The 24,618-nt window shown below is 38.2% G+C and overlaps 1 protein-coding gene across 1 annotated transcript in view; it reads right to left on the minus strand.

Moving 5' to 3' along the window:
* Window positions 1-6,248: 6,248 nt before the first annotated feature.
* LOC124601081 (N-terminal kinase-like protein) overlaps window positions 6,249-24,618 on the minus strand; it is a 118,310-nt gene continuing 99,940 nt past the window's right edge. Inside the window, exons 16-17 of the mRNA XM_047136215.1 lie at window positions 15,686-15,767; window positions 6,249-6,673 (exon numbers count right to left, since the gene is read on the minus strand). Coding sequence (XP_046992171.1) covers window positions 6,543-6,673; window positions 15,686-15,767 — 213 coding nt within the window. The 3' untranslated portion in view covers window positions 6,249-6,542. The remainder of the gene's footprint in view (window positions 6,674-15,685; window positions 15,768-24,618) is intronic.

Consider the following 24,618-nt stretch of genomic DNA (forward strand, 5'->3'; position numbering starts at 1 on the left):
TCTGCTTCCTTTAAACCTGACTCTATTTTAGCTATAAGTTAACTTTCTTTCTCTTTCAGAGCTGCTTCTACTGTATCTACATAAATTTTACACATTGATACTACCTTTTCAGCAAGGTTGCTGCCCTTATCAAGGATCTTGGCTTCAACTTTTTCAGTCATTTCCTTTATATCTGCACATAACTGATCTCTGTTTTTTGACAAAATTTGACTCTAAACTTAACTGGTCCACTCTTAGACTTAGCTTTTGTACTTCTGTAGGGAAGTTTTCACATTTTTCTTGCAGCTCGCCGACTGCATTCATCACATTTTTTACCGACACGTCCACTTGGGATTGCATCTCCTGAACTTGAGAATACTTCTGTAGGGAAGTTTTCACATTTTTCTTGCAGCTCGCCGACTGCATTCATCACATTTTTTACCGACACGTCCACTTGGGATTGCATCTCCTGAACTTGAGAATATGAGTGTAGTTTCAGCTTTCTGAGACTGCAGACGTGTGTGTGTGTGTGTGTGTGTGTGTGTGTGTGTGTGTGTGTGTGTGTGTGTGTGTGTACTGCTGACAAAGGCCTTAATGGCTGAAAGCTATGATTGTGTGAATCTTTTTGTAACCCACCTGCAAATTGTTCCTGTTTATCATCTACTGATGATACTTTTTTACCTTTTCTGTTGTCAAATTTTGGGTATCACTAGTATCTTCATTGCTTTTACGAACTGTTTCCTGTTCTTGGGTTTGTGGTGTTGTGACTAAATAATCAAAGGAATTTTTGCTGTCGTGTACTTCAGTTTTACTATTTGAAATAAAATGCTTACTGGTGAGAACTGAGAAATTGTCTAATTGAGCATCATAAAAGTGTTTTCTTTTTTTCCTTTTGTGTGTGTGTGTGTGTGTGTGTGTGTGTGTGTGTGTGTGTGTGTGGTGGGGGGGGGGGGGGCGGGGGGTTAGGGCGCAAAACATCTAAGGTCGTAAGCGCCCAGTAAAGAACCAGAGAAAGCTGGGACTGCGAGGGGAAAAAACTGTACGAGGTCCAATACAAAAGGGAAGGAAAAAACAAATCTAAAACATCAAGACGTTACAGAAGAGTAAATAAAGACGTCGACAAGAAACCGGAGTCACCAGGTAGAAATCAAATCTCTTTTGCCATATTACTGCTTTTTAAAAAACTTTAAACACGAGCCACTGCTCGCACATCATCTGCTAAAATGTCCGGCAAAGCGGGCGGCAGCCTGACCCTGAGATGTAAGTGGCTAAAATAGGGTCACAGGATCAGGAAATGTCTGACTGTTAATGGCTGGCTACAGAAAGGACAGCTGGGTGCAGGGTCACCACTCAATAAGTGGCGGTGACTAAAGTGGCAGTGCCCTATTGACAACCGAGCTAACATTACTTTCTCACGGCGAGATGGCCGGGAGGAAGTCTACCAGGCTGTTGGGAGAGGTTTCACTTCTCTGTGTTTGTTCCCATGATCTCATAAAAGTGACATCATGATTAGTTATATTACCAGTGTCATCATTTTTTGATAGTGGGATGACAATCTCGTTGTTTTGGTAGCTATCATCCAGTTCACAGGTTGGCACGTTACTTTCAACTGTTGTCAAGCTCAGATGTCCAACAGCTTGGCATATTGCATTTCGTACTGAGTTTTCAGCAATGGCTATTTCATTTGACTCCATTGTAAACAGTGTTTAACAAGATTATGAAAAAAAATTTCAAAAATGAAATTTTGTTTTTATCAGTACATTTCAATTAAAGTAGATTTACTCGTATGTCCATATTCAGTAATGAATCCGATTATTCTCTGATACAGTCTTAAAGAATGTGAATGACTTATCTTTCTCTTTAATAACGACTTTTTCTGTAGAAATGCACTTTCTGTAAAGGATGTTAATTGGACGGAAAAGAGATTATCTACTGCAAGAGAGACGGCCCCAAGCATGGCCGTATAAGCATACAACATGGCAGCTTCGTACCTTTACCACTGAAATCAGCATTCCTGGCCCATCTTGTTTGTAGGCAGAATTTAATTTTAATAAGCTCCTTCAAGTTTTTATTGGTCCTAATCTCGTGGACATGTAACAAACATGGCAAAAGTGTAATTAATTTCTTGTAATGATAAAATGGATAATTTATAAAAAAAATTTATCGCCATTGAATAGTGGCATATTGGGGGAGGGGGGGGGGGGACATAAAATAATTGAAACTGATTAATAATTGCTCCTTGAATAATTAAAAAAATTAATTGGTCAATATTCATTATTTAAAGTTATGTACTTCTTTTGAATAGTTCCAATCGCCCCTCCACTGCTCACACAAATTCTTCGTCTGCTTCGATCCTCTTGATGCAAAATTCTTGGCGCAGGCAAAATGAGGAACAGACGGGTGATTGATATTATATATATATATACTTGGTCTTCCTAATAACTTTTATAACACTTTTTAACATACGACTGGAATATGCACTTTTAAACAATACTCACACGGCAGAGCTAGTTTACAAGTCCAACTGCTACCATTTATAGAAACAAAAAGGTGAAGATACAGAAATCAATCAATTGAAGATAATAACTCTTCTCTCTTTTTTTTGATCAAAACATTATCTCTGGCACAAAGCAACTAATTAATTTACGTTGGTTTTATGTATAAATTACATGTATGAAAAGAAAATAACGAATAAAGAAAAAATAACGAGATCCATTACAGTGGCTGTTTAGCTGTTCTGTAATTACAGCAGTCACTGTGTCCCCGAAGGCAATACTTGCATTTGCTAAGATATGAGTAAAGATATCCATTGCCTTAGAAACATGATATACGAGGACCTACACAAGGACACGTCATGGAAGCATAAAAGCTGTTAAGTGGTATTGGCTTGTTTAAAAATGTAATTACATAGCTGTAGGCTCATTTTCAAACAATGGGAGGCAGCAGAAAATGGCTGCATCACATATGTTAATGAATGATTAAGACTAAGAGTAGTAATATTATTATTACCCCCTTTCTCAGTATGCTGGGGTATGCGGAACAATACATTCCAGCTACAGTGAGCTTTGCAAACAGCAACAGAATACTGAATGTCAATCCAGACCCTAGGTAGCCATCTTCATAGAGGTGGACTCAACACATATATGCATCTATTTCAGTGACAAAATTACACCAGAGTGCGCAAGGAAATTCGGCAGAGTAATATCTTTGCTGGAGTCACACTGAATGGAGCCATTTTTTGCTCTCAGGAAAGTCAAGATATATTATTGAGGCTGATAAATGATGCATTTACTTCTAGAGTGAGTATATAAGAATACCAGGTTTCTGCACAAAATATTTTAGTATTATGGCGACAGACATATGGCTCAGGCAGAAATCAGCATTTGCAAGTGTATTGACATCTACATCATCTGAAACAGTTCCTTGACAGTTCAAATATAGAAGGAAAAAGTCCTGTAAACTATCTTGCTGTTGTGTCATTCCTAACTCATTTCTTTGACTGATTACAATGCCCTCAACAAAGCTGAGCAGTGACACACTGCAAAATGAGAGTATCATAGGCTTATTATTGCCAGTGGGTTCCCAATGTTTGAATACTGTTGAATATCCCAAGGAAGTCCATAGAAAAGGCTACTCTACCTGATGACTTTCCTGAGCCAGATATTGCCTTCTTAAAGAGTGACTCAACATCTCCCACAGAATCATCAACAATCTCATTAAATCTGTGGTGACTGTGTGTGAAACGTGAGAGAATTTTCTCATCTCTAACACTATAAATCTTAGATTGCTGGAGGAATAAAGCATTTCAAGTCTACAAAAATGTGCAGGTTATTTCCTGTTTCAGGAAGGGTCACTGAACAGATTCACACAACTCTTACTCTACACTGTCGACATCAATCTGATGTAAGCTTTTGGAACACATTTTATGTTAGTGTACATGTATTATTACCTTTCTGGAGAACAAACGTATTCTCTGTAGGAACCAAAGTGAGTTTCACAGATAATCTTGGGGAAGCCAGCTCAATCTGTTTGTCCTCAAGACCCAAATGGCAATAGATACCAACACACTAATTCTGTATGCCTTCATTTTCAGACAGTATTTGATGCAGCTTGCCAGTCGATTAATGGACAAGTTGGAACATATGGAATGTCTTACATACTTACTCACTCCTTGGCAGTACAGCCCTTCAAGGGCCTTTGCCTGCATCACAATATCCTGCCATTCTATCCGGTCCTTGGCTTTCCGTCTCCATCCTCTGATACTCAGGTTTTTCACGTCTTCGGCAATTCCATCCACCCATCTCTTTCTGGGATGTCCCTTCTGTTGTCTGCCTCCAGCCTTGCCATAAAAAATCTTCATGTTCTATCTTCCTCCATTCTGACCATGTGTTCTGCCCACTGCATTCTTCTTATTTTAATGGTAGTGACAACGTCAGGTACTTCAAAAAGTTGTTCTAATTCACATTTGTACAGATGCACCAACCTTCTTGACTGTATACTGGGTCATATATTTTACGCAGAACCTCTCCCTCCCAAATGCTAAGGAACCTTTCCTCATTTGCAGTCATGGCCCACGTCTCAGCACCATACATGACAACGGTCTCAAAACCGTTTCGTAAATGAAGATTTTAGATTTTTGAGGTAGAAGTGAGCTCCTAAGCATGGGTAGTGCAGCAAACTAGCACCAGTATCATACCAGCTTTTTTATTGGATGTAATGTTGCCTGGTAACAAGAACACAGAATGTAGTTCTTAACAGAAAAAAAAAAAAAAAAAAAAAAAAAAAATTTTTTTTTTTTTTTTTAGACATAAAGTGGCTCTAGCTTGCCCCAAAAAGGGTGCTACAGAAGTGATCTAGTGAATAATGCTGAACACTCCATGAGGCTCTTCATGTATAATGCTGTTGTACACAGGTAAGTTAGAACACTAGAAAATTGTAGAAAAATGCAGGGAAACTTGCAGAGAATCAATACTTTGTACAGTGTCTGGCAGTTGATCCTCAACAAAAACAAATGTAACATACTGTGCATAAGCAGGCAGGGCAACCTGTTGTTGTTTCATTACAAAATTGTTGGACGATCACTAGGAACTGTCAAATCCATTAAATATCTGGAGGATATCCATAAAAAAGTGATTCGAAGTGGAAGTACAACATAAAACACATTGAAGGCCAGACAGATTCACTGTAAGAGTCCTTATGAAATGCAGTCTATCCACACAAGAGGCAGCGAATAAAACCCTCGTTCAACTGAGACTAGAGCACTGCCCCTCTGTCTGGGACACTTAGCAGGTAGTATTGATAGAGGATGTAGAAAAGAGTCAAAGAAGAGCAATGTGTTTTACCAGGGGTGTGCAAAGATGATTATTCAGTTCCTGTTGTAGATGATGCAAGAAAGGCATTGTGCATCACAGTGTCATTAACTCTTAAAATACTGAGATGTATTTTCCTAGAAGATTCAACCAACATATTACTTCCCCCTACATACATCACACAGAAAAAATGAGTGCTCAAATTAAAGAGTTTCAAGCTCGTACTGATGCTTACCGATAATCATTTTCTCTGATACAATTAATGAGTGGAACGGTACACGACGTGCACTCCATCACACACTATAATGAGGATTGGAAAGTATAGATGGAGATGGAGATGCAGATGTGTAGGTTGTGCTGAATGTTTCTTTGCTGTAGTCCTATCATGTCTTGGTACAAATAAATGAGTACTGCATAATACTTTAACTATATGGTCTTCTGTGAGAGTGAGTTAGGAATCCTTGTATAATGAGTGATCTCTAAATTGCTTTGACCAGCAATATCAGATAAGTTAAAGTGATGGCATGCTTGGAGTGCAAGACTGCAATGGTACAGAATGAAGGTCTCTCTTCAATGTACATTTAGTCAACATGGCAACTATTGCCTTAATGGAGTGTAAAAGTTGATGACGCAATACTTAGTAATCTTTGGAAACAATGACATGTACGTCCATTGTGCATACAGAATACTATAGTAATTCCATCAGCTTTTACTCATAAATTTTTGCAAAAGTTTAATTTTCAGCAAAACTTTTACTTGAAATCACATAAGCAGTTAAAACAGTGCACTTCAAGAATAGAAAAGATAGATATAAATACAGGAATGTACTTTATGCCTACATGTAAAACTTTTCAAAGAGTGCTGTTTTCACAGAAAAATGAAATGGGATGAGATAGTAAGAGATTACATTTTCTCAAAAAATTTGCACAGCATAAACTGTGCTGAACAGAAATAACTTACTTTAAGATAATAATTTTACTTTTTATAAAATACATCTTTGAATACAATATGATAAGATTTAAAAAATGATATCAAATCATTTCTCTACTCATGAAATATGCACATTACATGCACATTATAAATGGCAGATGGCAGGAATGAACAGAGAAATGTGCACTTTTACACCCTATAAGTACAAGATACCTTTGGTATGAACATATACAAAGTTTGTATAAAAGTCATAAATGTCTCTTCACACTATTTGTAGGGCACCAATGGCCTCATAATGCAATAACAAAAAATGTGAGAAAGAAGTTAAATTTTTTTTGCTCCAAGCTTCATGGGGCCACCGCTAACCCTCGTTGCCCTCCGAGCCTCCAATTCCTTTTGTCTCTGAAGTTTTCTCTCTTCACGTTTTTTGCGAGCCTCTTCAAGTTTGCTGGATGCTGAAACATTATTTTTTGACATGTTACCACAACACTGCCCATTATAGTAAACATGAGTTATTTTAAAAAAGGAAGGATGGAGGCAGCTATTCTCCAATAATAATGAACTTTCTAAAAATGAAGATGCAATCTTACTAAAAATAATTATGTTTTATTGTACACTAAGTAATGATTTTAATATGGAAATGGAAATTATAGGATGGAAAAAAATGCAAAAAAATGACAGGAAGCCATTCACCAGCTCATAGAGGTATTTGAGAAACGGGGAAACACCATGAGAAATGCTTGCTTGAATACAAATGCACATGATAGCCAAACCTGCAGTTTATGTTGTTTTATTTGATCATAAATGGCCTCTGTGCAACATCATCAATACTTTGCAAGTGTCAGTCATGGTCAGAACTGTGTTCAGTGTAGCTGTGAGTGTGTTATGTCAGAATTAAGCGAATTCAATGTCGGCAAATTTTGGCGCTCATGTGCTCTTTTAAAAGGAATCATATGGAAGATTTATATCATATACAGGGAAAGTGAAAAAATATCATCCGCTAAGTCGCACTGTGGATGAAAGTGAGTGTTGATTAATTTTGTCATACGAGTCTTGGTTCACTTATTCTCAACTTCTGGCCGAGTTTATGTCCAAAGAGCGAAAAATGGCAAGAGTTCAGTGATGATTTGGGCAGTCATATCGTGGTATTCCATGGGCCCCTTGATTACTCTTTAAGGTTGCATTACTGCTAAGGATTTTGTGACCAGTTTGGCTGAGCAGATCCACTCCCTGATACAATGTTTGTTTCCCAATGGGCCCCTGTCCACACAACTGGCATCATGCAGGACAGGTGTTGAGAGCCCAAAGATAAAGTGTCACATTCCCCTTGGCCACCACAGTCACCAGATCTCAATTTTATTGAGTCTTCATGGTTGACTTTGGAGAGAAGGGCATGTGATCACTGCATACCTCCATCAACATTACCTGAACTTGTGAGTATTGTGCGTGGAGAATGATAGAAGATTCCCCTGAAAATCATACAGGATCCATTTTGAGACAACTGGAAGCTGTTTTGAATGGCACTGGTTCTCATACACTGTATTAAGCTTGGTAATATGTCGTGTTTTTGGTGTTTCCATATTTTTGTTCACTCCCTGTACTTTTAAGCATATCTTGCAAGAACACACTTATTACTCTGAAAGTTGTCTGGAGGTGTTCTACAGTGGAAAGACAGTAGAAGCTGCAGAATTATACATGTCTTTATCTTCTACAGATTTAAACTATGAAAAACAATACACAAGTTTATACAATCCATTGTTACATATGCGGAATGATAACAGAGGAGATGAAAAATTGTTCTTAATTTAATGATCCAATGCTTCACCCTGAAGTCACCTTAAGAAGACTGCTGCCCACCTCATTCTGATTTTCCAGTCCCCCCTCCAAAAAAAAGACAAGAGAGAGAGAGAGAGAGAGAGGGGGGGGGGGGGGGGGGGGGGAGGAGAAAGACAGAAGCAGTTTAGCGATCTACATAAGAGTAATTATGACACTGTAAAGTTAATATCACAAACATACGGCAGGCACACCGTGTATTCCTGTGTACTACAACAACTAAAACTAGCAGTCCATTCCATCATTCAGGTCATCTGTATACTCTGTCTTTACACCAAACCTTTATGACTCCGCAGTTTCAAAGCATGTTGCAGTACATGTGTACATTTTTTCCCAACCTCTTACTCCCACCTTCTTCCAAACTTGCCCATCCCTGCTGTTCTGTACACATTAAGGTTTACCAGCTAATACTGTATCTTCATTCTTCTCTTTTTCTCGTCATCCTTGGTTATTGCTGTCAATACACATGTTTCTCTCTCTCTCTCTCTCTCTCTCTCTCTCTCTCTCTATCTCTCTATCTCTCTTTTGTAGTTTCATCACAATAAGATTTATACCTGAATCAACACACATTAGATTCATAAATAGTTCACCAGTGAACCAGTGACATACATATCTTAGAGCAAAATGGAAGCACATTTTGCATTCAATGTTTGAACTTGCTGGATGTTAACTAACTCCACTTCTGAAAGAATGTGACATGCGTAGCAACACGAACTTTTAGTACTAATGGAAACTACAATATTTCTGAATGTCATGCTATGTTCTAGAGGGTCCAAAACATTGTTAAATTATTTCATATCATTGTACTTTTGAACCTAGTGTATGAGAGAGCACCTGTAAACTGTGATCTAATACTCCTACACAGTGCCAGACTACTGAGAAAATAGCTCACTCTCTTGCCTGTGCCCAGCTGTTATAATTGTCTCCCAGTCATCCTATTCTTGCATAATGTACATTTCTACATCTACATCTACATTTATAATCCGCAAGCCACCCAACGGTGTGTGGCGGAAGGCACTTTATATGCCACTGTCATTACCTCCCTTTCCTGTTCCAGTCGCATATGGTTCGTGGGAAGAACGACTGCCGGAAAGCCTCCGTGCACGCTCGAATCTCTTTCTTCGTTCCTAGTGAGTGTTCTCAAACTCATCATTGTCCTCACTCTAACATTCACACATATTTCTTCTCCCTACACCCTATATCTGGTTACTTTCCACTTCATCTGAAATATTCCACACTTTAACCTTATTTGTCATATTTCCTACTTTTTAAATCTTTTGATTTTTTCCTTTAGTCAGTGAAAAAGAAAATTATTTCAATTATTTCATGCTCTTTGAGTTTACCTCAAAATGTTATTCTGTGAACCGGATATTTAATGTAACAAATTAAGGGTGCACATAAAAACATCCAATATCTTAAAAGTATGCAGATATCAAAATGGGATTACATGCACTAAATGGTTCAAACAAATAGATAGTAGTTATTTCCAACTACCAACTGAATATACTGACAATGATAATGACAATAACGATGACAATAATAATAATAATAATAATAATAATAATAATAACCAGACATCCCATTTGAGAAAGGAAAGATAATAATAATAATAATAATAATAACAATAACAATAATAAACCCTGTGGTGGCTCGGGAAAAGAATAGGCCTTCGGTATGTTCTGCCAGTCGTAAAAGGCGACGAAAAGAACAAACCACTAATAGGGCTAACCCCCCTTTTAGTGTGATTAGTCGGTTCAGGACAGAACTAATGAAGCCTCGGACAAGCGCTATCATGGTTGGGGACAACGCTTGAACCCTATGCCCGTCCACAATGGTAACGACACTGCTAGCCACGCGGAAAATGATATAAATCCAAATAGAGGTGTTTTGCAGGACATGCTTCCTGCAACCACTCTAGAAGGAAAACAAAGACAGAGGATGCGATGGTCAGATCAAGTTAACCGACACCTCATGTTTTGTTATTACCAAGCAACGAACTTAGGAACCAACACAACTGGATACAGATCACAAGTATGCACAGCATTTATTACCAAATACCCAGAATTAAAATTTTTAACAGAACAACGACTAGCTGATCAGATTCGTGTAATAATCAAAAATAACAGGATACCCCAGTCAGATTTAGAAAACATCAAACAACAAGTACAACAAATACTGGAACAAAATAATGTGCAGTCAGAAGAAGAAGAAGAAGAAGAAGAAGAAGAAAATACAGTAACGCACTCAAACATCCCAGAGCAAACAAAAAAAGAACAACACACATCAATTAAACAATCAGAGGAAAATGAAATCTTAAGACAGCCACAAGAAAAAGCACAAATAGAACATGAAGTGACACACATGTTAGATATATAAGAAAAATTTCAGTTGACATATATAGAATACAAAGACACAAATACAGACATTAGACCATTCTTGCATAGACCACCAAATAACCCACAAGTCGAAACAACAATAACAACTATCAACACAACCATACACAACAAAATAAATGAAAATACAACTATGGAAGAGTTACAACTACTGGTTTATGTAGGAGCACTCACTACACTAAATATACACACTAGGCAGAGATCAGAACCAACCAACACACAGAAGAATCCCACAAAACCAGCATGGCAACACAGGCTACAGATCAGAATAGAAAAACTGAGAAAAGACATTGGACAGCTAACACAATTTATAGGAAATGAAATATCAGACAAAAAACGAAAAAGGTTAGGTAAAATCTCACAACAAGAAGCAACAGAGCAATTAGATGAAAAGAAGCAGAAATTACAAGCATTGGCCAAATGACTTAGAAGATACAAAAAACATTCAACACAAACCAAAAGAAATTTTACCAGACAGTATATAACACACACATTAAAATAGACAATCCACCAAACATAAAAGACATGGAACACTTCTGGAGCAACATATGGTCAAACCCGGTACAACATAACAGACATGCACGGTGGATACAAGCAGAAACAGACCCATACAAGATGATACCACAAATGCCTGAAGTGATAATTTTGCAACATGTAGTCACCCGAGCAATTAATTCTACGCACAATTGGAAAGCCCCTGGAAATGATAAAATAGCAAATTTCTGGCTAAAGAAGTTCACCTCAACACATTCACATCAAACTAAATTATTTAACAGTTACATTGCAGACCCATACATAGTCCCTGATTCACTTACACAAGGAATAACTTATCTGAAACCTAAAGATCAAGCAGACACAGCAAACCCAGCAAAATATCGCCCCATAACATGCCTACCAACAATATACAAAACATTAACTTCAGTCATTACACAGAAATTAATGACACATACAACACAGTACAAAATTATAAATGAAGAACAAAAAGGCTGCTGCAAAGGAGCACAAGGATGTAAAGGGCAACTGATAATAGATACAGAGGTGACATATCAAGCTAAAACTAAACAAAGGTCGCTGCACTACGCGTACATTGATTACCAAAAAGCTTTTGATAGTGTACCCCACTCATGGTTACTACAGATATTGGAAATATACAAAGTAGATCCTAAATTAATACAGTTCCTAAACATAGTAATAAAAAACTGGAAAACCACACTTAATATCCAAACAAATTCAAATAATATCACATCACAGCCAATACAGATTAAGCGTGGAATATACCAAGGAGACTCATTAAGTCCTTTCTGGTTCTGCCTTGCTCTGAACCCACTATCCAACATGCTAAATAATACAAATTATGGATATAATATTACTGGAACATACCCACACAAAATAACACATTTGCTATACATGGGTGATCTAAAACTACTGGCAGCAACAAATCAACAACTCAACCAATTACTAAAGATAACAGAAGTATTCAGCAATGATATAAATATGGCTTTTGGAATAGACAAATGTAAGAAAAATAGCATAGTCAAGGGAAAACACACTAAACAAGAAGATTACATATTGGATAACCACAGCGACTGCATAGAAGCGATGGAAAAACAGATGCCTGTAAATATCTAGTATACAGACAAAAAATAGGAATAGATAATACAAATATTAAAGAAGAACTAAAAGAAAAATATAGACAAAGACTAACAAAAGTACTGAAAATAGAATTGACAGCAAGAAACAAGACAAAAGCTATAAATACTTACGCTATACCAATATTGACCTACTCATTTGGAGTAGTGAAATGGAGTAACACAGACCTAGAAGCGCTCAATACACTTACACGATCACAATGCCACAAATATAGAATACATCACATACATTCAGCAACAGAAAGATTCACATTAAGCAGAAAGGAAGGAGGAAGGGGATTTATCGACATAAAAAACCTACATTATGGACAGGTAGAAAATTTAAGAAAATTCTTTATGGAACGAGCAGAAACTAGCAAAATACACAAAGCAATCACTCATATAAATACATCAGCTACACCACTGCAATTTCATAACCACTTCTACAACCCTTTACATCACATAACATCAACAGATATGAAGAAAGTAAATTGGAAAAAGAAAACACTACATGGCAAGCACCCGTATCATCTAACACAGCCACACATCGATCAAGACGCATCCAACACATGGCTAAGAAAAGGCAATACATACAGTGAGACGGAAGGATTCATGATTGCAATACAGGATCAAACAATAAACACCAGATATTACAGCAAGCATATTATTAAAGATCCCAATACCACAACACATAAATGCCGACTTAGCAAACAACAAATAGAAACAGTAGATCACATCACAAGCGGATGTACAATACTAGCAAATACAGAATACCCCAGAAGACATGACAATGTAGCAAAAATAATACATCAACAACTTGCCATACAACATAAACTAATAAAACAATACATTCCCACATACAAGTATGCACCACAAAATGTACTGGAGAATGATGAATACAAATTATACTGGAACAGAACCATTATAACAGATAAAACAACACCACATAACAAACCTGACATCATACTCATCAATAAAAAGAAGAAATTAACACAACTAATCGAAATATCCATACACAATACAACAAATATACAGAAGAAAACAGGAGAAAAAATTGAAAAATACATACAGCTGGCTGAGGTAGTCAAGGTCATGTGGCATCAGGATAAAGTTGACATTATACTATCAACTACAGGAGTTGTACCACACAATATCCACCAGTACATCAACGCAATGCAGCTACATCCAAACATATGTATACAACTACAGAAATCTGTAAGTATTGATACATGTTCAATTACCCGAAAGTTCCTAAATGCAATGTAACATATACTGTACAGTTAAAAGGAAGTCACGCTTGATCAAGGTCCGTGTCGCTTTCCACTTTCAACCAGACATAACGTCTGAGACAGGAAAGAACAATAATAATAATGTCTGTAAGGGAAAAAGAGCATACTCATATTGGTAACTCATGTGAAGCCTGTAAATAATAGACTAATAACAATCACCCTAAAGTGTGCAAACAAAACATACACACTGATCAATGCAACATGCCTATCAATGATGACAATATAACAGATCGCGCAAAGGTAGACAAATCGTGGGAAACACTAGAAGAAATAGTACCCACAATTCCACAAAACCACGACAAAATCTTACTAGGTGATTTCAATGTGCAGCTAGGCAAAGAAAGAAAATACAAGAAAACAATAGGAAACTTCCAGCATATAAGTGGACTTATCAAAATGAGTGGAGGCTGACCGAATTCTGCAGGATATTCAACCTTATAACCATGTTAATGTATTTCAAGAAGAAACCATCAAAAGAAATGACATGGAGATCACCCAACTCACTCATTGGTGAATTCCAAATTGACCATGTAGCAATTTCCTATCCAAACTAAAGAGAAATCGTGAATATCCAAGTAAGTAAGGGTGCAAATGTAGACTCAGATCATTACGTAACGAGAATCAAACTACAGTTAGAACCTCAGAGGTTCGAAGATCGAACTGTAGCAGAAATCCTCAAATCAGCAGGGCCAAATTCTATAAAAGAAATCACCGAAATAATACAAGACAATTGGCAAACAGAACAAATTCCGGACAACTGGAAAAATGCATTAATTCATCCTCTACACAACAAAGGAGACAGATCGGATGTAAACAACTATACGGGAATCTCATTGATATTGGTAGCTTACAAAATTCTATCCCAGTGCCTTCTCGATAGAGCACAACAACAACTACAACAAAAAATTGGAGAATATCAGGCAGGTATCAGACCAGGCCGCTCATGTCCAGAGCAAATTCTAAACTTAAAACTAATCTTAAGACAGCAGAGAATAAGTGGCAAAGATGTAGTCTACACATTTGTTGACTTTAAAAAAGCCTGCGATTCAGTTGACCGTCAATCATTATACCAAATATTAAAAGAACAGGGCTTAGATCTGAAAACAATTGCAATCATACAACAGACATTGATAGACACAAAATCCAAAGTCAAATTTATGGGGGGAACTCTGAACCTTCTCTGATCAAAACAGGAGTAAGACAACGAGATGGACTCTCCCCACTACTGTTCAACTATGTCCTTGAAAAGGTGATACAAGAAGGGTGCGGACTGAAATCAGTCCTCAAGATTGACCAACCAATTATTCTCAGCAGAGGAAAATTAACAGTAGGTTTCTTAGCATTTGCAGACGATCTAGTCATCTGAACTCGCAATGTTTCAACAGCCAAAAAACAGACTGAACTCCAGAAAGAAACTGCGGAAAAAGTCAGCCTGCAAGTATCTTTTGAGAAGACAGAATATATGACTTGCAATAAACAAGCACCAAAATTCATGGAGACACAACATGGCAAAATTAAATGAGTCCCACAATTTAAATATCTATGTGAAACATTTCAGGAAAATGGAATGGAAATGAAAGCCAACAAAGTCAGATGCCAAAAGATGGACACTGCTTATCGACTCACTCAAAATATCTAAAAAGTGTCTCCATGCACACAAAACTATGACATTATAATACCGTCATGAAATTAGAATGCCTATATGTATCAGACACACTAATTTTAAACAGGACAACAGACATAGAAAACATTCAGAAAAAGGAACGGTAGATCATAAGAAACATTTTAGGCCCAAAACTTGTAGATGAACAATATTGGCTCAGAGGCAAACAGAAAATCAAACAACACACTAATATTCACAGTGACATTAGAAAATGCAGATTAAGATTCTATGGACACGTCAAAAGAATGAATCTGGACAGACTTACAAATCAAATAGATGAATTCTATAAAAACAGAAGTAAATCTAAAACAGACCCAATGAAATGGATTGAGAAAATCAAAACAGATCTGAAACTAGCAGGAATTACACCAGAGGATATCCAAAACAGGGAAATCTTCAGATCCAAAATTCACAAGTGGCAAGTTGGCCTACAGGAGAAACCAAAGAAGAAGACTGGAACAACGTGGTCTCAAGAAAGAAAAGAAGCCCACACCAAAAGAATGAAAGAAGTATGGGCACAAAGAAAGGCAAATGCGCACCACTACAGAATTTCTTTTAAGAAATAAATATTCATCAACATGAAATCCTTGAGTGTGTAAAATTAAGAATAAAAATACAAATACTATTGGCAGGGGGAAAAAAAAATTAAAAAAAAATTTACCTCCTCCAGTCTCTTCAATTGGCTCCCATTCATTTTCCTCCCATCCACTAGGACTTTTAGCTGCTGGAGTTCGAGGTTCATCCTATAATTAATAATAAATGTTAGGGGACATATATTTTATAGCTGCTATAAAACTAGTAATTGAATGTTCAGGGATGGAACCAGAAAAAGTAACAAAGTAGCTCATTATTATATTTTTTTTCATAATATGGCCGTTTGAAAAGTTCTCGGAATGGAATAGAAAAAAAGTAATTGCATCACTGAAACTTTTTTTATTTTCAATGCAGTCTCCTTGTAGATTAATGCACTTGGTCCAACTATGTTACAGTGCCTTGATCCCATCTCGAAAATGAGTTTCCTCCAGGCCTGCAAAATTCCGTCAACTCCCACAATCAATTCTTCGTCTGAAGTGAATCTCTGTTCACCAAGAAAAATGTTCAGTTTTGGGAAGAGATGAAAGTCTGATGGAGCCATATCAGGCGAATAAAGTGGGAGTGGCAACAATTCATACCTTAGTTCATATAATTTTGTCATGGTGACTGCACGTGCGTGGGTGCGCATTGTCTTGATGGAAGATGACTTTATTCCTTGATAAACCTGGCCTTTTTTTGAGTATCTTTTGTTGCGATTTGTCCAGGAGGTTAGCACAGTATTCTCCAATGCCCAGTGGGGAGATAATCTACAAACAGAATCCCTCTTGCATCCCAAAACACTGGTGCCATAATAACCTTTCCCGTCCAAGGAATTGTCTTTGCTTTCTTTGGTGGTAGAGAATCAGCATGTTTCCACTACTTTGATTGTTGTTTTGTATCTGGGGTATAGTAGTGCACCCAAGTTTCATCTGTGGTCACAAACCGGCACAAAAAAAATCTTGTTTGTTTATCATAAACGGGCCAAACATTGTTGCGATATGTAGATTCTCATGTGTTTTTTCATCCAGCATGAAGTGTCATGGCACCCATCTTGCAGATAATTTTTTTCATTTCTAATTCTTCTGTTAAAATGTGATATATCCTTTCAGACATCATCTGGCAAGCATGAGCAATTTCATGCACTTTCAATCGGTGATCCTTCATGACCATTTTGTGCACTTTTGCAATGATTTCTGGAGTAGGGGCACATCTTGGCCGACCACTGCATGGATCACCATCTAAACTCTCCCAATCAAATTTAAATTCATTTGTCCACTTGGAAACAGTTGAATATGAAGGAGCAGAGTCCCCTTGTATATTCTGGAAATCAGCATGAATTCCCTTTGCTTTCATACGTTTTTTTAGGAAGCACCCAATCACTGCTCGAATCTCCATTTTTTCCATCTTTGCAAATCACTATGCAGGAACAACAACAGAGCCACGTCACTGCCACAGCTCTCTTCCAAGAACACTGATGTGGCATGTGTTTACAGGTCAATGAATATCATGTGAACAACTCATTGCACTTGTGCAGACCTCTCGTGGTGATTCCGAGAACATTTCAAACCACCATCATACATTCTTAGTTACTGCTGAAGTCGTTAAACACTCATACTAGACAGAATTAAGTGTTAAGCAGCACTATGAATAGCTTACTCAGGAATCTAAAAACCAGTATTTATCAGTCAACATGCTGAGTAAAAACTGCAATTCATACTATGTAATTAAAAACAAAGTATACTTGAAAATGTAAGTAAGGTTTTCAATCGATGTGGCACATCGGCATTCCCTTACATAAAGAAATTAATATCAAAGTAAATAAAATGGCCTGAAAAATTCAGTTTAAATTAAAACAATAAACTTAACAAGATAACACTGATGTGGGTGGGGAAAGACGCTGATGCTACAGCTTGGTACATTTCTCTTTTTGTTATTCATTTTTCCATTTTCGATGTAATAAGCATTTCACAATTGTTTATTTTTGAATTAAAAATAGTGGACAATCACCTCTGAAGAAGAAGTCACAGTTCTTAAAAAATGCTCAAGGATCAATAATTCTAAAGTAACTGCTGACAAGCCTGTTCTGAAAATTTTACGCATTTAACAAGTCATAATTTTTTAGGTGCATCTCTGCTGACCAACAACCCTTCTGTTTGGTGCAGGCATCTAGTCATATGGGCATATTGCATGTCATCCTCAATTTTCCATCAATGCAATTATCTAAAATATATAACAATAGAAATTCCGATCTGGAAATTATAAGTAAAATGAGGAGAGGCACCAACAGTTGTGATGTGTCACACAAACAAATATTACAACATGGTTTTAAGCTACCACTTTTTCTAATATAAGTAAAAACACACAAAATAAAATGTAAATACAAACAAACTCTTAAAATGATATGTACAAATGCCCCCCTCCATGGTTACAATGAATGGATCCTCAGTTTGATATGAGGGGGGGAGGGGGGGGGGGGTGTCATATATATCAGAGGAAGGAAAATTAGGGTTTAATGTGCCATCGCCATTGAGGTCATTGGAGACAGAGCACTAGAGATTCCATTTCAAAGAATAAAACACTTTAGATCCATTCCAAAACCTGTCACTGTTCTACCTCCAGCCTTTTATCAGTAACTGATCCTTTGCCTGCTCCTCAAGCTCCATTATCTCAATGTGTGTGCCTACTAGTTGCCCCAATGTCCCTGGTCACAACACTTCCACAGAAAAGTCCCTTGCCTTCACTGACCAGTACGTGCCTTTCGCTATGCTGAAATCACTAATCATTTCCTCCACTGCCTCTACACAGTCCCTGCCTCATTAGCATAAGTTGCAATACTTGTAATAGTGGGTGCTACATATCTACAGTAAAACCCCAAATTAACAAACCCTCTTTTAATGAATATTTCTGTCAGTCCCAACGAAACTCCCATAAGAACAATGATTTTTTCGCTGCTTTTAATGAACAACACTTTAGGATAAAGTCCAGTTTAAAGAGATAAGCATAAACATTCTGCAAATTAAATTTCTGTTTTTACATGATTCCTAACATATCCACATGGGTTTCAAACTTCTTTCAGTCTCACACATGCCATACTTTGAATGTTTGTGTCATGCAATAATTGTTCCTTCAGCCAACACTTATCTACATGCAGATCATAGTTTTCTGGATAATAATGCCTGGTTGAATCATTTCTTTGAAAAAGGCCATCTCCTCTCATTGCAGAATGTATGTGGAGAACGTGTAACAGTGGGGGTAGAAAGTGTAAACCATTGAAAAACATAACATTGCCATAATTGATCCAGTGTTATGAGCCCAGAGACATTTCCAACATAGATGAAACTGGCCTCTTTTACAGTTTACTTCTTGCAAAACCATATTTCGTTAAGGAAGAAAAGTGCCATACAGGGAAAAAAGTAAGGAAGTAATGATTGCACTACTGTGTGTAAATAGCATAACTGTACATATTGGAAGTGAAAAGTTGCCTCTAGTGATATTACGAAAATTTAAAACTATCAGGTGTTACAGAGCATAAACCCACTACCTTATAAGTACAACAGCAATACCTGTATGATATTAGAAAGGTTTACAAGATATCTAAGGCGTTTAAATACCAAGATGAGTGCAGCAGGTAGGAAAAGTGACCAATGCCTTGTACACCCCAAGGATACACCATTTCCGAGAAAAGTAAATGTTTTGTTCCTTCAGTGGAACTGCAAAAGTCGTCTGCGACCTCTGGATGTGGGCACAACACACTCTGTCAAAGCCAAACACAGAGTAACAATTGTGCAGAGGTCAATTACATAACTTGAGAGGACGGGATTGCTGAGACTCGCAATGTTCTACAGGCTTTGCATATGTTTGTTGCTGCCTAGAATTGTGTAACACAAAAGACTCAGTTAAACTGTTTCAAAAAGGCTGTAGTACATCAGTTGCTATTTAAGAGGATATTGTCCCAGAAGAATGGAGCAAAACCACAAATGTTCCTGAAAACGTAACATTCCTGGATTTTGTTTCTTGTGGTGACCACATCTTGTCTCCCACACCCAAGATAAATGTAAGTGAAATGTGTAAAATACTTGTGAAGGAACACTGCGAGGTAGGAAGTGGTGATGACAACAACGAATAAGAAGGAAGAGGAAAGGTGTCCAGTACACCATGCTTCATGGCTGCTGTGCAGTGAACTGATACCTTCAGCAACAACTTTTCCTCTTTTCAAGTAGACAAATCATTTCCAACAAATGTGAAGCAACTGGAGCGATAATGTCTGTCACTACAATACCCTGGAAGTACAAGACAGAACAATTCTTCTTGATTAAAAATAATAAAAATGATAATGACAATAATAAAATAAAGAATATGTTCTGTGGAAACTGTGTGTGTGTGTGTGTGTGTGTGTGTGTGTGTGTGTGCGCGCGCGCGCGCGTGTTTGAGCGCCATGCACACGGAGAAGCGCACTTTTTTAAAATTTTTTTAGTGCAGGTTATTGATATGTATAGTTAAGTAGCACTTACATCACTTAAACAAGCTTGAATTATGAGTCTGGGCCACTCCTCCTGTGTACTTAGGAAATCCACTTTGAGGAAATCCACTGCTCTTTAAGGAAAAGAATTTTGGTCCCCAGAAATTCATTAAAAAGAGGTTTTATAGGGTTATAACCCCCTGGTCTCCTCACTGTCCTTAGACTTGCTGCCACAGAACACTAACCTTTCCCAGTACATGCCCCCCCTCCCCCCGCCAACACCAAACCCACAACCTCCTACGTAATCAGTTCGACAAATTGCATTCTAAACCACAATAATTTCTTCCATGATGACAATTTAGAAACAAACCCATGGAACTGACATGTGGTACCTCCAAGGCACCATTTAATGCTAACCCATTAGTGGGCCACCCGCAGGAATTCTCCACATCCACTCAAGACCTAAAATCCATTGTCCGGATAAGTTACATTGATGAAAGTTTCATGCACTGGGCCCTTTAAAAGGACATTCGCTGCTATTTTTTCCAGAACCTTAACCTCTTTCAAATCCACTTCACCTGGTCCAAATCAACTCCACAATTTTCCTTCCTAAAATGAGTAGTTTCATAAAAACATTGGTTCATATAAAACAAAACAATTGCTGTCAACACTATCTCCACTTTGACATTATATCCATATTTAAAAAATCTGTATGATATAGCCTTGGCACTGAAGGGCTTTGGCTTTGTATCTGCAATGGGAAACAGCAGTTGGCCAAATATAGTGATAATACTGCCCCTGCCTTGACTGTCAACCAGTTGCTGACTTGTTCCCCCTTCACCAACCAATATTACCCAGGCCCTGAAGAACTTTAACACATTCCTCAACAGGGCTTCAACTACCATTCGTCACACCTTGAGATGATGGATATCCTATCCTCATCAAACAACTTATTCACCTATTAAATGTCTTAGTTCATCTCTATGCCAACCCAGCGCTCAGTCCTGCACCACACCACTCATTCATTCAGTTGTGGATGACTCAGATGACAAGCAATTCCTAACCACCCACTATTTCCTACTGAAGTCCAATCTTAGGCACTTCATCTCCTGTAAAAGTTAGGTTTACAATGAAAGAAGCCATTTTCTATATATCAGCTGTGTTGTTGCTGAGCAGTGTTCTAAGTGGGAATGTTGAATCTATTGTTTATTTGAATGAATGCTCAAAATGTTGTACACCTCAACATCAATTTCAGGAACTGTTACAGTACCTGTGCCCATTGGATTCTCCCACTGGTAACAGCTGTGAATTAAACAGGCAAGAACTGTACCTCCAGTATGTCTTCTGTTACTGCAATCTCACTGCCCGAGGTTCCTACTAATTTCCTTCCATAATTCTGTACCTTTATCCTTATATTTCTTTTCTTGCTGTATTGCAACTCACTTTCCCTCTGTCCAAACTTTCAAATCTTTTACTTATCCCAACTCCTATACTCACAGCTGCTCTGTCATCTCAATTTTATAAATGACATCTTTTCAGTACCGGTTTTGATACTTTTATTGAGAGCCACCTGCCTGTTTCTCTAACATATCTCCCATCACCTATTCATTGAGTTGTACAACTTAACCGCTCCAGGCACAACAAACTGTTCCTCTTGCTCATACTTGTCAACCTGAGCAATCATTCAAACAATCAGTGTCATTACAGCGGTATTGTATATGTGAGGGTGTACACTTAAATAGGAAAAAGAGCAGCAGGAAGAAAAGTAGTTAAGCTTTGTGGTATTATGTACACACACCAAAAAACGTTTTGCATCACTTCGGTTCTGAGAGTTCCGCAACCTGTAGAGAAAACTGGAAGAGAGATCAACATAAGCATCATTTCCACCCTTTTTATTGATCATGAAAACCACACGTTGTACTACCATACAGCGAGACCTTCAGAGGTGGTAGTACAGACTGCTGTACGCACCGGTGTCGCTAATATCCAGTAGTACGTCCTCTTGCATTGATGCATGCCTATATTTGTCATGGCATGTTATCCAAGAGTTCATCAAGCCACTGTTGATCCAGATTGTCCCACTCCTCAACAGCGATTTGGCATAGATCCATCAGAGTGTTTGGTGGGTCACGTCGTTCATGATGGGGGCTAAGTTGCCATCCATGAAGACAAATGCCTAGCCAATATGTTGCCGATGTGGCTGCACTATCGGTCGGGTGGCATTCATGTATCGTACAGCCATTACGGCGCCTTCCACGACCACCAGCGGCTTACGTTGGCCCCACATAATGCCACCCCAAAACAGCATGTCATCGACAGTTCCAGACACTCTGTACCTCCTCAATGTCTGAACACCATCACTTTGGTTCTCTCCAAGAGACCTGGACACTTCCCTTGTTGAGAGTCCTTCCTGGCACACAGTAACAATGCGGATGTGATCGAACCGTGGTATTGACCGTCTAGGCTTGGTTGAACTATAGACAACATGAGCCATGTACCTCTTCCCTGGTGGAATGACTAGAACTGATCGGCTGTTGGACCCCCTCCATCTAATAGGCGCTGCTCATGCACGGTTGTTTACATCTTTGGGTGGGTTTCATGACATCTCTGAACAGTCAAAGGGACTGTGTCTGTGGTACAATATCCACAGTCAACGTCTATCTTCAGGAGTTCTGGGAACCAGGGTGATGCAAAACTATTTTTGGAGTGTGTATACCTTCATACCGCAAATCGGTCATACATGGCAACATTACATGCCGAGTTTCTGACATCATAGCATGGAATAGCACGTTTGGGTGTCTTTCCGAATATGCAGAGCAATATCTAGCATGTCAGATATTCTGAGCGTGCGACTGAGCATTGACCAATGAGACAGCCCAACACCCCATACGTCAAGTGCATGCTATCTCCCTTCAGCACGTAGTTGCGAGGCGCCATATTGGCATTCATTTCAATCCTGTACGTATATATGCCGTTTCTGAGCACCAGCGAATCAAGAATCACCTGAAAACCTGTTGTTAACTGTGTGATTCGCTGCAAAAAAATAATGAGAAACATCATATTTGTGGCAAAAGAATTATTGTAACTTGCATATTATGAGAGTATGCCATTTTAAAGCAAAGACACACTGAGGATCCACCAAAAACACATTGTTGTTGGTACACTTTGTTATAATTAAATTTCAATTAGTAACTTAGCTATGATTAAAGCTTTTAGCAAGGAGCAACATGCTAGTAATGGCTATCAAACAGTTTAGCGTAGTGAGTAGCATTATCAGTTCAGAACTGGAAGCATGTTACAGCGATGGTTCGAGTTTAGGATTAAAATTTTTTCCCCCCTAAGTTTCGCGTTTTTAATAGGTTCTGATGCTTTATTATTAGTTTCATGTAAGTATATATTATAATATTTGATGTTATGTAAATATAAGTTCACCTTTTTTTGAGGAGCGAGTTCGTTCGATTGGCTTAATCTACAGGACAACTTGCGCTATTTGTAAAAGAAAAAGGAGCAAAATATCTTTATACGTCTGTAATTGAAATGTTGCAAAGATTCTGCTACTCGGTAGGAACAGTGATCAAGTAAGAATGACTTTGGCATTTTATTAAAACGTAGGAATGATGAAATAGTGGAGAACTATTGCAAATTTGTGTTGCACTGTTTGTAATGGAACTTTTCTAAGCCTGTGTCCTTACTGATTGGACATGGTACTTTCCTTTTCATCTTAAAACATGTAAATGGATATTGAAGTTTTTATTTGCGTATATTACATACAGAACAACGTGACTAGTATATGGTCAATGGAGGAAATGTGTGTTAATAGAGCTAGCGTGTGAATTTTATGCACGCCCCTTTAGAAAACAGTGTGGTTTGCAAACTAGAAACATCCTGCAACTGCAGCTGGAGTGCGTTGTGACCGCGTATACCATGTTTGGGCCCAAGTACAGTATGCACAAGTTGCATCATTTCTGAGCGTTCAGTAGCACATTGAGCTTGGCACACTCAACGTTGATGTTTGACAGCACAATCCATGTGCTGAGCTTTACACTTTCTTACTGGGAGGGCCTGCATGCCCACATGGCACCACCCTACCGGTCGACATCAGAGCCAATGTCTTGCTGCGTCAATAACCTCTCTATCATCCACATACTACTTCCAAAGCACATACTACTTCCAAAGAAGTGCATTCTTCTTCATTGGGCCACACAGATGGGCATTGGAAGGTTGTTTCCATTTCGAAGTGATGAACCAATGTTCAACAAAAAATAGTGACGATCAGCCTGGTAATGCACAAGCAATTTCCCACAGATGGTCTTCATTGCTCTTTATGGGCTTCTGCCGCCAGGTAGTGAGGAACCCAATGGGGTCACACCTCAAGTATGCCAACTGGTGAACGAATGTGTCAGCACTGCCAATAGAGATGTGCAGTTATCTAGCGAGTTGTGTGACTGTGATTCGTCGATCACCTCGAATGAGAGTGTCCAACATTGCAGGAGTTACAGCTGTGTGTGGCCGATTGTCACGCACTAGATCAGACAGGTTTGCGTGACACTGCTGTGGTACTG

Source organism: Schistocerca americana, chromosome 1 (genome assembly GCF_021461395.2).
Source record: "Schistocerca americana isolate TAMUIC-IGC-003095 chromosome 1, iqSchAmer2.1, whole genome shotgun sequence".
NCBI classification, from domain to species: domain Eukaryota; kingdom Metazoa; phylum Arthropoda; class Insecta; order Orthoptera; family Acrididae; genus Schistocerca; species Schistocerca americana.